The following is a 12,440-nucleotide window of genomic DNA, read 5'->3' on the forward strand; positions in this document are numbered from 1 at the left end:
ATTTGTTATATTTCTTTTTTGTAAACAAGACTCTCTATATACACAGCCAATACATTATATATTCAATATATAATATGTAGTCAATATACAGTCAATTCAATATACAGCCATGCCCTGTTAATTGCTTAGATTCCTAACAGGTTGCCTGTAGTTTGCAAACATTTGCTAACTACTTGCCAGGTGGTAGTAAAACTGTAAAAATTGCAATGCAAACCAGAACCAGGAAATGTTCACTTTCAGTGTAAAAAGCCATACCTTACCACTGCAATTGAGAGATTTCCTTTACTTTGAAGGCAAACTGTCACAGTTTATGTTTTTTTGTCACGCTTTTCTTTTTTCACTGTGGCTTGATGAGTAGCTGGGGAGTATTCGTAGGCAAGCCGAACCGTTGCCCACCAACAATGGGCAACCACAACAATCTGCTAGCAACCAAAGCAATCATGCAGTTTCTGCCAGCTGGTTAAGGAGTGCACATTTTTCCCCTATGACGGGTGATTGCTAGCTGGTTGAGAACCAGTATCTAGGCCTGTGTGACTAACAAAGTTTAAAGTTAGATAGCAACAATTGGAATTGCATTCCGGCACTTTTAGTTAATGAGTAATTACATCTGATAGGCAGGTTATTGCATAATGTTGCTGAATGCGAGAATTTTTCATGTACTGCAACCTGGCATTCTTCCAGTGATGACATGGAGATAGTTGCTCATTAATACAAACATAATGGCATCCCACAGCCTGCTTACACCTTCAACGCATCCCTTTCTTCCCTGTGATTCAAGGTTTCAAGGTTCTTTATTTGTCACATGCATACACAGCAAATTCAAAAGTGTTAAATGTTTTGGTGTTAGTAGTCTTCTTGCAAAAGTAGAGTTAATTTTACTCTAAGCAGAGTCACATTCTTTTAATGTAACTCTGAGGTGTAAAATGATAGTAGTTAAAATCGAGTGTTAAAAATGAGTGTTTCTCTGTCAAATCTGGAGGTGTTACAATGGAAACATTAACTCTTGACGTCTTAACTCTGAACTCCTACAGGGGCTATGACACCAACAGAGTAAATTCACAGACTCCGCCCTCAGCACGGCTCCAATCGAAGCTGAAGTGAAGCCGTTTCAGAACATTTTGCTCTACATATTTGAGTTGTTTGCCATGCTTGGTAAGTCATTTTTTCAAAGGTTGTTTCAATTGTTATTAGCTTTTACTTCTGTGGCTCTTTGGAGTTGAGACAAAGCTGTGTGAAAGGCATTAGCCATGTTGCTCGCTGATAGCATAATATTCTGTTTTAGCTAGCTGAAAGGTATTGTTTGCGGGCAAATACCACAGCCTTGAAAAAAAGCTTGCATGTGAATTTTCAGTCAAACTTTTGGTCAAATACACCTAAAACAATGTCTAGAATGTGAAATGTTGGTATAATGGTGCTACTTGAAGCCTGAAAACGATCTCCCATAAAAAAACAAAACAAAAACGAGCAAACAGCATTAGCAGATGTCCTGACTGGGTTCTACGTTAGCATAGATCCCTCCAGAGTTTTGTGCACACGGTTTAGGTAAAAATTAAAAAGGTTGAGGTTTTACATTTAGTTCAGTATTACCTGTTGCCTGTGTCCTTGTCTTTTGGGAAAATACTTTACACAAGTAATGGCTCAAAGAGGATTCCTTTTTTTTTTTTTTTACTGTGCTGCAATTGTTTACTGGATTATTTGTGCCATTAATTAGTGTCAACTAATTTTTATTCAATCTCCGCACAGGATATGCTTGTGAAGATGGAATATGGGGGAGAGCAGAAGTGCGTTGAAGTTCCACAAAGGGATGAATGAAGGACATGCATATTGTATTGAAGAAATAAGTGATGAGAATGCTGTTACTTGCATTTACCATGTCAGACCTTTTGATAAACACAATTCTAATGAAAGTGAGAACATGTACACTGTTACAGCTTTCAGAAAATGTTTTGAAATTGTGGTGCACAGTTCAGAATAAATGTTTTTCAAAAACCATTGCATCTTTTTAGTAAATGTTTATTTCCAAAAGAAATTTCTAGAAGTTCAGAACAGTAAAATTCCCGCTTTTTAGAATGAATTAGAAGATAACTCTTACGTAGTTAAACTAAAATACTCTTTGAGAGTTAATATATAAACTCTTAACACCAAGTGTTAAATTATCAACTCCAGACAGATTTGGTGTTTAACACTAAATCAGAGTTAACGTACCAACTCTCCAAAAAGAGTTAAATTAACACTCTCTGGTGTGGACCCATATAGACACTTTAATAGTGTTGAAATCAAATCCGACAGTGTTAATTTGGACATGCTGGATTTGCTGTGTAGTTATACAAGTATAACACACAGTGAAATGTAGCCTGACACGCTCCTCGACATGTGCAAAAATTGTGGGGGGGGGGGGTAGAGGAAGAACATTATATATATATATATATATATAGTATATACATTGGGTGAATGTGCAGTAGTAGCAGCAAGCAGGTGAATTCTGTACATTAATATGAATAGACATCTGACTATTTTACAGGATAGACAATATAAACATATTTAAAATTAAAGGAATTTGAAATGTACATTGTTCCTTGGTTTAGTGTCTGGAAGAGAGTCCTGTCTCAGTCAATTATAGATGATGCATTTATGGTGCTGACCTAAAGTTATGTATGCTATACTTCAGCATTTAGCTATGAGGAGTGAGCATAAATTGAGTAGTGTTTTTTTTAATTGCAAGATAATTTTACATGAAACATTTTAAACAGTTCAACAAGCATCAGGAAACACACAAAATGTTTCTGTGTAGTTTATTACAAAATGTATCCATGAGCTAAATGTACAGTTGCTGAATTTCCTTAGGAGAGGGAAAAAATGTTAATGTGTGACACTGATAGATGAAGCAGTATGGGACATTTTATAAACTGGAAGTTTAAATCTTACATTTAAAGTTGTCATGAATTTTGAATAAGTTATTAGACCTTTAAATAACGTGTTGCTAAATTATATTTTTGTGAAGCATTTTGCAAAAACAAATTTAAGTATGCTCATTTTGTGTTTTTCAAAGGTTGCATGAAAATATCAGTTTAGTATAGGCTACACTGATAGGTTTGCAGTGTTTAACTTAGTTGGCTAAATCAAAAAGTAGCAAAAGTAGCATCACAGGTCAGCTAATCTCTAAAGAGAGAAAATCTACTAGAGTTCACAAACAAATTATCATCAAACTTATTTCTAAGTAATTTTTCCCCACACTGCACTGCTACGCTTACAGCTTACAGCTCTTACAGCTCCCCAACCCAATAAATCATACTTTAATCCTGCTGACTAGGGCCTTATTCACCTGACTCCACATTCACAATAGTGATTGTCACACATCCAGAATGGTGAAGTTATATCACATGGTCAGTAGTCATGTGTCTGCAAAACTATGCTACTTTGGTGCAGTGTTGCTTTTAGCAAAATGCTAATGTAGACATTGTTCTACTCACACTGGTGTTACTGCCTAGCCTAATACTGTTTTTCCTGTAAATTTTTAATCTGTTAGATTTTACATCTTTGCTAGGGAGCATATAACTACAGACCATTTTGAATAGGTGGCTTTGCGTAAGTAGCTAGCTTGATTAGCACGTTATGTATATCAGTTTTTCACTCTGAATTGGTAAGGCTAATTTTTGACAGAAAAATGACCAGAAAGATTAAAAAATATCAGCTGCTTCCCTATGGTGTCTTTTCGTACAACTAGCGTTAAAGGTGACTGAGAAGCCAAGGTGACTGCATTCTTAAGCTGTAGTGACTTGCTAATTGTAGGACAGTCACACTAAAGCAGGATTAGGCAAATAAAGTTCCCAAGGGGCCGCATACAGAAACAAACTGGGACTGTTGTGGATTTAATACTGAGGTGAACTGATATCAGCTTTTTGGTGCGGCCCTCCACAAAAGTCTCAGATTCTCATGTTGCCATTTGGGAAAATTAACCATCCACCCCTGCCCAAACCCTCCTAAACTCACTTACCCCTAATTGTCATGCATGCCTGTAAAAATGTGTTTGTCTTTGTTTCAACTTCAGTCTTCCACACAATGGCATAAAGAAATCTTGCTGACAGTTCAAATCTGCCTTGATGTAGACTTGATGTAGCATGTGTCTGCACACCTGTCACCAGCATTTAGCTCTTTATTACACACATTTACATGCAGCTAAATTTGCACACTGCAGACATGATTAGGTTACATAGACTAACTATTGAGCTGTTTCTACACACACGTATTGATGCTTACACAGAAGGAAGTTAACATTATTGTGCTTTATTAACTGGGTGGGTGGTGCAATGTTTCCTCTAGTCTGAACCATATTAGACACATCAATCAGTCCATTGTGAGAAGTTGGGCAGCTGGTATAATTTGACTGGATTTGTTATGGACACAGTAGGTGGACTGGCTTCCTGGTACAACCAGTCCATCACTTTTTCAAGCAGAACACAAAAAGTGCACAGCGCCATCCAAATGAACCAAAATAAAGGAAAAATTAACAAGAAATTGAAGAAGTGAGGAGAAGAGGGAAATTACTTAACTAGCCAATTTTCGCAAACAGCCTTGCACAAATGATTTCTACACCTTGCCTATGTGGGAAGCGTAATAGAAACAACACATTAGGAGAGCAGTAGTACATTCTGCTCCATTTCTGTTCATACTGGATGTATTCGGGTGACATGCATTTTGGCAGCTCTCAAAAGGCATCACACAGGTATGAGCATCAAGAGGTCGAATACATATCTGAAATGTAAGAAATACTAATGTGCAAGGAGTACAAGAGCAGTTACATGGCCTAGTTGGAAGGCTGGATTGATGAAATAGGAATGTGTTCTTTCGGACATGCGAGAAATGGTGACAGAAAAATAAGGCTCTTCTTTGTAGACAAAGCATTATAAGTTATTAGTGTCATGCTGCACCCATGATTCAGGTCAGATGAACCTCACAGTAATATTTTTAGTTGGTTCTCACATGATTACACCTCGCGAGGTTGGGATGTGTCAGTAAAAAGATATTAGCTATGACACAATTTAAAAAAAAATGAAACATTTGTCTGACTTGTGAATATTTTAATTATTGTCATGTCAGAGTCTTTAAACCTACGGATATTGTAAGGAAATAAAAACAATGATACTCAACTTTCAGTTGTATCATCAGCTACAGGACCAGATGGGGTTTTTTTTTTAAATGATGTGACTGTTTGGAGTGTGTGAAATGATAAATATGCCTGTTACCAAGACTTTAATACTGTTTCATTATCTCTGCCCACTTTCTGGAGTGATGCTTACTCAGCCCTGGCTGTTGTTTGCAGTCTGTTGCATACAGGTGAGTCAATTTAGAGCAAACCCCTAGGGGAATTTAAGCATTTCCTTCATTAGGTTAGCTACATGCATCATGTGTCAGTCAGGGGTGGTCACAGGTTGCAACAGAAAGGCAAACATAGACAATTTACTATGAAGCGCTGTCTGGGGGGCTTGAATTAGTATACAGCACCATACCTGTTGGAGAAGACCTTGCTGTAATTGTACACTTGGATCTCTAGCATTTCGTTTCCATCCAGCTTGCTGGCAATGGGCCATCGAAATGTCTGAAAAAGAGAAAAAAACATGGTCAGGTTGCAGCTAATGTTTGCATGCAGCATTGATTATTCGGATTATATGCAAATGCAATCAATTATATGCACGGGAAAAAGTGACAAGTTCTGTTATGTTCAGAGTGACACCATTAAATTGCTTGTTTTCTCCAAGCAGTAACCTCACAGATGGAGCCGTTGCATAAATGGCAAAAACAGTTAATCTAATTGCCACTTGAGGTTGCAAAAAAGTTCCTGCAGACTCAGATTTTAAAACTGGACAGCATTAAAGATAAATGCATGTTAACAGCCTGGCATAGGGTTTTGACCTCAAGCGATAATATTTGACATGCAGTCTAAAGTGCTTTGCGTTGCCTGTAAAACTAAACAAGTGCTATGTTAATGTCAGGCTATTCCACTTCATCATGGTGGCCACATTCTATCTTTTATATGCAGCCTATGATTTTGCACATTAGTTCAACTATACTATAACTATAACTTCCAATTTATCTGATTTGTGTACTTATTATTATTATTTTTTTTATATTGAAATGGCAATTATCAACACTTTTCCAAAATCAATTTTTCTCAACTGATTAATTTATCCAACATCTAACTGTTTACTAGATATAATTCCTTTAAGTTCAAGGTAAAATACACAGTACTATCTATCTTCTCATTTAAGTATAGGCAAAAATAAAAAAGTCAACCAAAGTCCTGGACTATATTCAAGGCCCTATGTCAGCATACGTCTGTTACTTTGCAGTATCCTTGATTTTCTTTTTCTAAAAATCACCAACAGCTACAGAGACACTGTTCAGGAGGGATTTTTTTTATTGATGTTTTATTCATCACGCTGAACATCTCCAGGTTATATTGCACCAACCAAGTTTACTGATAACTTTTGCATCAGTGAAAACAAGAAAAAGCAGGAGCTAAGCAAAAATCCAATGAAAATGTATTTACTATCCTCCTGTTTGTGAGTCTGAGGATAGCTTTGAGGGATAACTGTTAATTAGCATTTTAAAAGGAATTAGCTCTGAATAACAGTTTTACTATATTTCCAAAGACTGAAGTTCATTTGAAATCATTTTTCTTTACTGGATGACAAATAATCATCGACACGATATCTCTCTTGAAGGTCCTGTTGAGTGAAAATTATATTGCTGTCTATATGGAGACTTAAATTGAATCATCTAAACAGATGAGTTGTTATCATTTTATATGAATCAGAAAAGAGAGTCTGATACATCTAGACAATATTTACTATCTAATGAGATTAAATTTTTCTTCTACACTCATCTAGGTGGCTGATTCTTTAAAATGTAGTTGTATTATTTTATAAATGAAAGCTTTAAAACAACATATATTGTGTGTGGGTAAAAGATATTACTGCCAACAGATATCCAAAGCTTGTTTAAAGTGAGTTGGACTGCTATGATATGACTTTAGAGCATCAATCTTAATAAAATGCCGAGTCAAGACTGGCTGCAGACATCGGTAAAAGAATTTTTTCACAGGAATTTATTCAGTCCTGTAAAAAATCAAGTGCACCTTATGATTCAGTAGCTTGCAGAACCACTTTTAGCATTTGACTGTGGACAACTTTGGTAAACAGAGGAATTTATCGCCAAGTCAGCAACTGCAAGACGGCTGAGTAAGCAAAACAAGTCCAAAATCTTCATGAAAATTGACCACTGAAACAATGTCCTTTGGACAAATGAGAGTTTAGTCACATCTGTTCAAAACACATTTTTCCTGAAGTCTTGTGGTTTGTTTAGATGAAACTAAGCCGCGCTGCTATGTTCTTTTAGAAAAATAGGCCATCTCCTGGCAACCTGTGCAAATTTCCAAACTTCTTCAATCTTTTTCTAATTATACTGTCATGAACTTTCACCTTTAACATTCTAACTGAGCCCTGTAGTGTCTGAGATATAGCTCTTGGGTTTTGCAGTGTCTCTGAGTTTTGCATGGATTGACATAGGTGTAGATTTGTTGGAACATCCATACCTGGGAAGATTATGGCATTGTCTTAACACACACCTAAATGCTTCAATCCAACAAAATGCTAAAGCTTCTGCTTTTATACAGGCGAGCCCACCTGCTGGTTATCATTTATATAACAAAATCACAGTTTATTCTGAAAACATTCCACTGGTGTTTTTTTATATGAAAATAAGCTTGAACAATCTTACTTTCTCAAACCTCTAATCACAGCTGACTTCAGCAAAGTAATATATCCAAACTCCCTTCAGGTTTGTTGCTACCAGCTTTACATCGGAAGATTGAATTACTTAATTCATTAATCCCCACACTAAAGGGACTCGAGAATTATAAAACACTTAGCAGTTAGCCTTTTAAGGAAAGTATGATAGATGTGGTAAAAGCAATTAATTGGCTTTTACTGCTTCCATTAATAAAGTATGACATCCAATTGTGATGCATTACTCACTCCACCTGTGTTGATTAACTATGACAGGGCGAGACCAGAAGATAAAAGAAACAAATGTAAGTTGTAAAATTTAGCCCCATCATACATACAGGTGTTGATTCACATTCAGTAAATCACCTCTAAGCCTCTTGCTGTACAATATGACGGGAAAGAGTCTTCACAAGGGCAGAGGGATAAATGTTGCACAGGTGATTTAAAAGTAATTCGCCCCTTGCTGATATGGGCCTCTCACTTAGGAGAACACTGCAGGCTGTCAGACAAGAGATCCATCAAGACCGTCCCATTAGCGAATCCCGTGGTTTCCACCTGCTACTGTTAGACCTTCAAGGATCTGTGGCCAGGCCTGTAAGTGTGCATTAACATCAGTCCATGCATACTCAACCTTCAGGATCTGCAGCCTGTGTTCCCAGGTTTCAGTCAGAAGAAGCTAGTACTGCTGCTTCTTTCCCACCACCCTCACAGCCTGAAAACATCCTGAAGTGACAGTCGTTGTCTGAGGTAGTGGCTAATACAGCCGCGCCACATCTCATTTAATACCGAATCTCCTCCGGCATGTTTGAACAGCCGAGAGTGCGAAAAGGAGGCCCCAGCATGGTGTTAATGGTGCACAAATGACAGCGCACACAGCTAATGCCCTATACACACACCGCTGCATAACACACACACTTCAAGTCAAATGATACACACCACAGTGTGATTAGGAATTGTTTATACAACACCAGGGAGATTGGGCAGCCATATTAATTTCCCAAGAGTCAGAGAACCACAAATTTTAATCAGTGAATGTAAACTCAATACAAACATGCGTGTTATATGTCTAAGTGCTTCTAAACATTTCCTGTTTTCCTACTATTTTTTTGACACGCACCACCTTTAAACATCTGTTTATAGCATTGTCATGTCTGTTATGTTGCTTTGGTATAATATTCAGAACAACTTATTGCTAAAATAACGCAGACAGGAATCCACAACAAGAAAGCTTAAGCTGCTTATGCTGCCTGAGGCTTTTGTAGCCACCGTGACAGACAAACTGCTTACAGTGGTTTAAATACCTGCACAGGACAGATAAACAAAATGAGAGGTGGGAAAGTGGAAAAGCTTGGTGGGCTTCAGTTGTAAACAAGTGTCTGCAAACAGAGCAATTTCTGGTTGTGCTATGCAAAATTAAACTCGAAATTAAGCCTTAAAGGAGCACCAGTTTTTCAATTTTCGATCTATGCTTTTTATTTCATGAAAAAACGTTGATATTATATACAAGACAACGAAGATTCCCTTTTTGTGCTTCACCCTGCTAGGTAGATTGCATGCACTGCAATTTTCTTTATTTAGCTCTATTTATTTAAAATGTAAAAGAGGCATGAATAAATAATGTGATTATGTGACAGTTGTGATTTAGCCAAATGTTTAATTAAACATACTTAAAAGAAAACAACCTACTGAAGATTTGCAGGTATTAGACTCCCTGCTCATGTTCACCCCCAACAAAAGCTGCCAGTAAATTTGTTGTTACAAGGTTTCATGTTACTTATGGCAAATTTTGGCACCACTATCCCAGCGTAACAACAGAATTCAAGACTCATCAGACCAGGCAATGTTTTACTAATCTTCTATTGCCCAATATCTGTAGCCTTCCTGTCAGAACAAAGCAGTCTGGCCATTCTTCTCCGACCTCTGGCATCAACAAGGCATTTTCACCCAGACAACTACCCCTCACTACATATTTTCTCTTTTTAAGACCTTTTTCTCTGAACTCTGGGGAGCTCAGACCAGCCCATTTGGCACCAACAACATGTCATAGTCAAAGTCACTTAAATCACCTTTGTCTGCTTGCCTAAATGCCCTGAGTTGCTGCTTTGTGATCAGCTAATAGATCAGCTGTACTCAATGAAGTGCATGGTGAGTGTACAAGACCACTCTGAAAAAGTGAAGACTTTCTGACCGAGAAAGAAGAGGCAACAAAGTTACAATAAAGTGAACATCCTGGCAAAGATCCCACAGATGTTAACACATCTGGCCGTGGAAAAACTGACACACAGTGGTGACAAAATCAAAACTTTAGTCAACAGAATAATGCACACTTTGTTTAGCAAAGCTTTCTTCTCTAAAAAACATTCAGTTTCCTTAGCTACAGTAGATGTTTCATGTTTTTAAAAAAGTTCTTGTTAATTATTAATGGTAAATGGTAACTGGCTTTTCATGAACCAGTAAAAAAGCTTCAGGGATCAGTTGATATGATCACAGTTGATTTTTACTCTTTGCTGAATCTTCAGCATAGGTACGTAACCGCAAATCCCTGTGAAACCCTACAACATAAACCTACTCTGTAACCTGATGTGCACCGGTGTAACACTAGTTATTCCGTGAGTTTCCTGCTATTTTTTCAATGCAGTTCTTGAATGAATCAGTGAGTATAACAGTCATAGCTTCAACATAAAGAATTAGCCTCAGTATAACAGATGTCAAATTCCTGAAGGGGAATCGCGAAGCATGTCAGAATGGATGCGAAGAGATGAGGGACAAATATATTTGCCTCTGGTCTCTCATCAAAGAGACGACCAGAAAAAAAAAAGTGCCAGGATTTTATTTGTTTTGCCTGGCACTGCATATAAATCACCAGGACATGAGCACAAGGTAATTAATGCTACGCAGAAGAAGGCTGGCCTGCAGCGCCAGACACTTATATAGGTTACGTCATAGGCTCTACAACGATTCATCGCAACTCTGTCACACTGTCATGGCTTTAAGGAAATTTGAATAGAGTGTAGCCATCATTCATTTTATTCTTAAGACTTATTTTCCTTCTCCGATGGGCTAAAAAGAGCCTTTTCACAGAATTTCCAGAAGACATTTGGACTTCTCAAAGTGGAAAAATAGCACTCACATCTCTGTGAGCTACAATAATGTATTGGTATGCACAAAACACCACAACCCTTGGTTTGCCTTACTTTCAGGGAATGTAGCCATGATAGATACTATTATTTAAACCTGTGCTAATATGTATTCTGTATTAATGTTTTGATGTCAATTAAGCCCCTGTACAGTCAGCCAAAATTAGCTAAAAAGTTATATTAGTAAAAAAGAACACTAACAATGTGCAGTCAGACAGTGTTATGGTTTGTAAAATTTTCCAGTTATACAAACTCGACCTTCAAGTGTCAGTAGTCACTGTGCTTCAAACACTGACTGATGTAACTGCTGCAATGCGCCTACTCTACCATTCAGGCTGGCTTGCTTTATCAAAATGCATCACTGATTATGTGAATCTAGGAATATGTGAGAGTAACCGGAGAAGCAACCGCTGCAATGATGTTTTTAAAAAGGCAAACGAACACTAATCTTATTTTAGATCTGTTCCATTCTTTTCCGAGCTTGCCTAAATACTACACTACTACTATTCCCAGCCTCCCACGCCCAACCCCCTGCATTGTACAACGCCTAATTGCCAGAGTGAGGCCGCTCATTAAAAGTGACAGAACTGATGTCACTAACCACAAGCCTTGAGACCACTGCGCCCTATCAGAGCGGCTAAATGCGAAGCTGAGGAAAAGCCATTACTGCTGTGATCCCACGCTCTAGCATCATGGTGAACAAATGGATGACCTCAGTTTTCCCTCCACTCACCATCCTTTTATATCTGATGACTGTTGCCACAGACACAGAAAATGAAAACACCTCCATTATTAATTACGAACAAAATATTTTTTTTAAAGACGTGCACTGCACTGACAGTAGGAAAATTCTTCTTACAGCTTGTAAAGTCAGGTCAAATTCGCAGGCTTCTTACAATCTTATGATGTTGTAGTCGTCAAAACTTTGATTCTTCAGGCTTTATCCTTAAAGGGTAAAGGAGATAAAGGGAGACTGCAAAAAGATTGCAGCTCCATTACCAGCAGGCTACATATGCACCAGCTGCATCCACGTGCTATAGCATTGAAGTTTTTCTGATGTGCCAGTGTGAGTCCACCTCTGCATGAGTTCATCCCTCAATGCTAGAACTTCACTTCACCAACATACAGTAACTTAACAATAAATTTCACTGCTCAGCTTTTTCTATTATCATCTTTCTTTTTTTACTGTCCAGCGTGATTTTAATTCATTTTTATCAAATAAATGTGTTATCATTGCGGAACACATGGTTATCTTCACAACCATGCTGAGTAAAACTAAACCACCAACTGATGATTCTGATTAGTACACGACCCGCTCTAACTCCTGAGCTACAGTCACCACAGTTGACTATAAATTAGAAAATTGGGCAGGTCATCTACTAAATGGAACATTTGTGGTTTGATCCCTGATACTGAACCACAAATTGTGCATGTTAAATAGGAAGAACTTAGTCAGAAAAAGCATAGAAAAGTGCTTGTATGAATGGTCCAATGGGTAAATGAGGCATATTGTATAAAA

The 12,440-nt window shown here is 37.6% G+C and overlaps 1 protein-coding gene across 1 annotated transcript in view; it reads right to left on the minus strand.

The window, feature by feature from the left end:
- Nucleotides 1-12,440, minus strand: part of otofa (otoferlin a) — an 80,666-nt gene that overhangs the window by 53,677 nt on the left and 14,549 nt on the right. Inside the window, 1 exon segment of the mRNA XM_040017668.1 lies at nt 5,508-5,596. Coding sequence (XP_039873602.1) covers nt 5,508-5,596 — 89 coding nt within the window.

The sequence above is a fragment of the Simochromis diagramma genome, unplaced genomic scaffold (genome assembly GCF_900408965.1).
Source record: "Simochromis diagramma unplaced genomic scaffold, fSimDia1.1 OVJJ01000802.1, whole genome shotgun sequence".
In the NCBI taxonomy this organism is placed as follows: Eukaryota; Metazoa; Chordata; class Actinopteri; order Cichliformes; family Cichlidae; genus Simochromis; species Simochromis diagramma.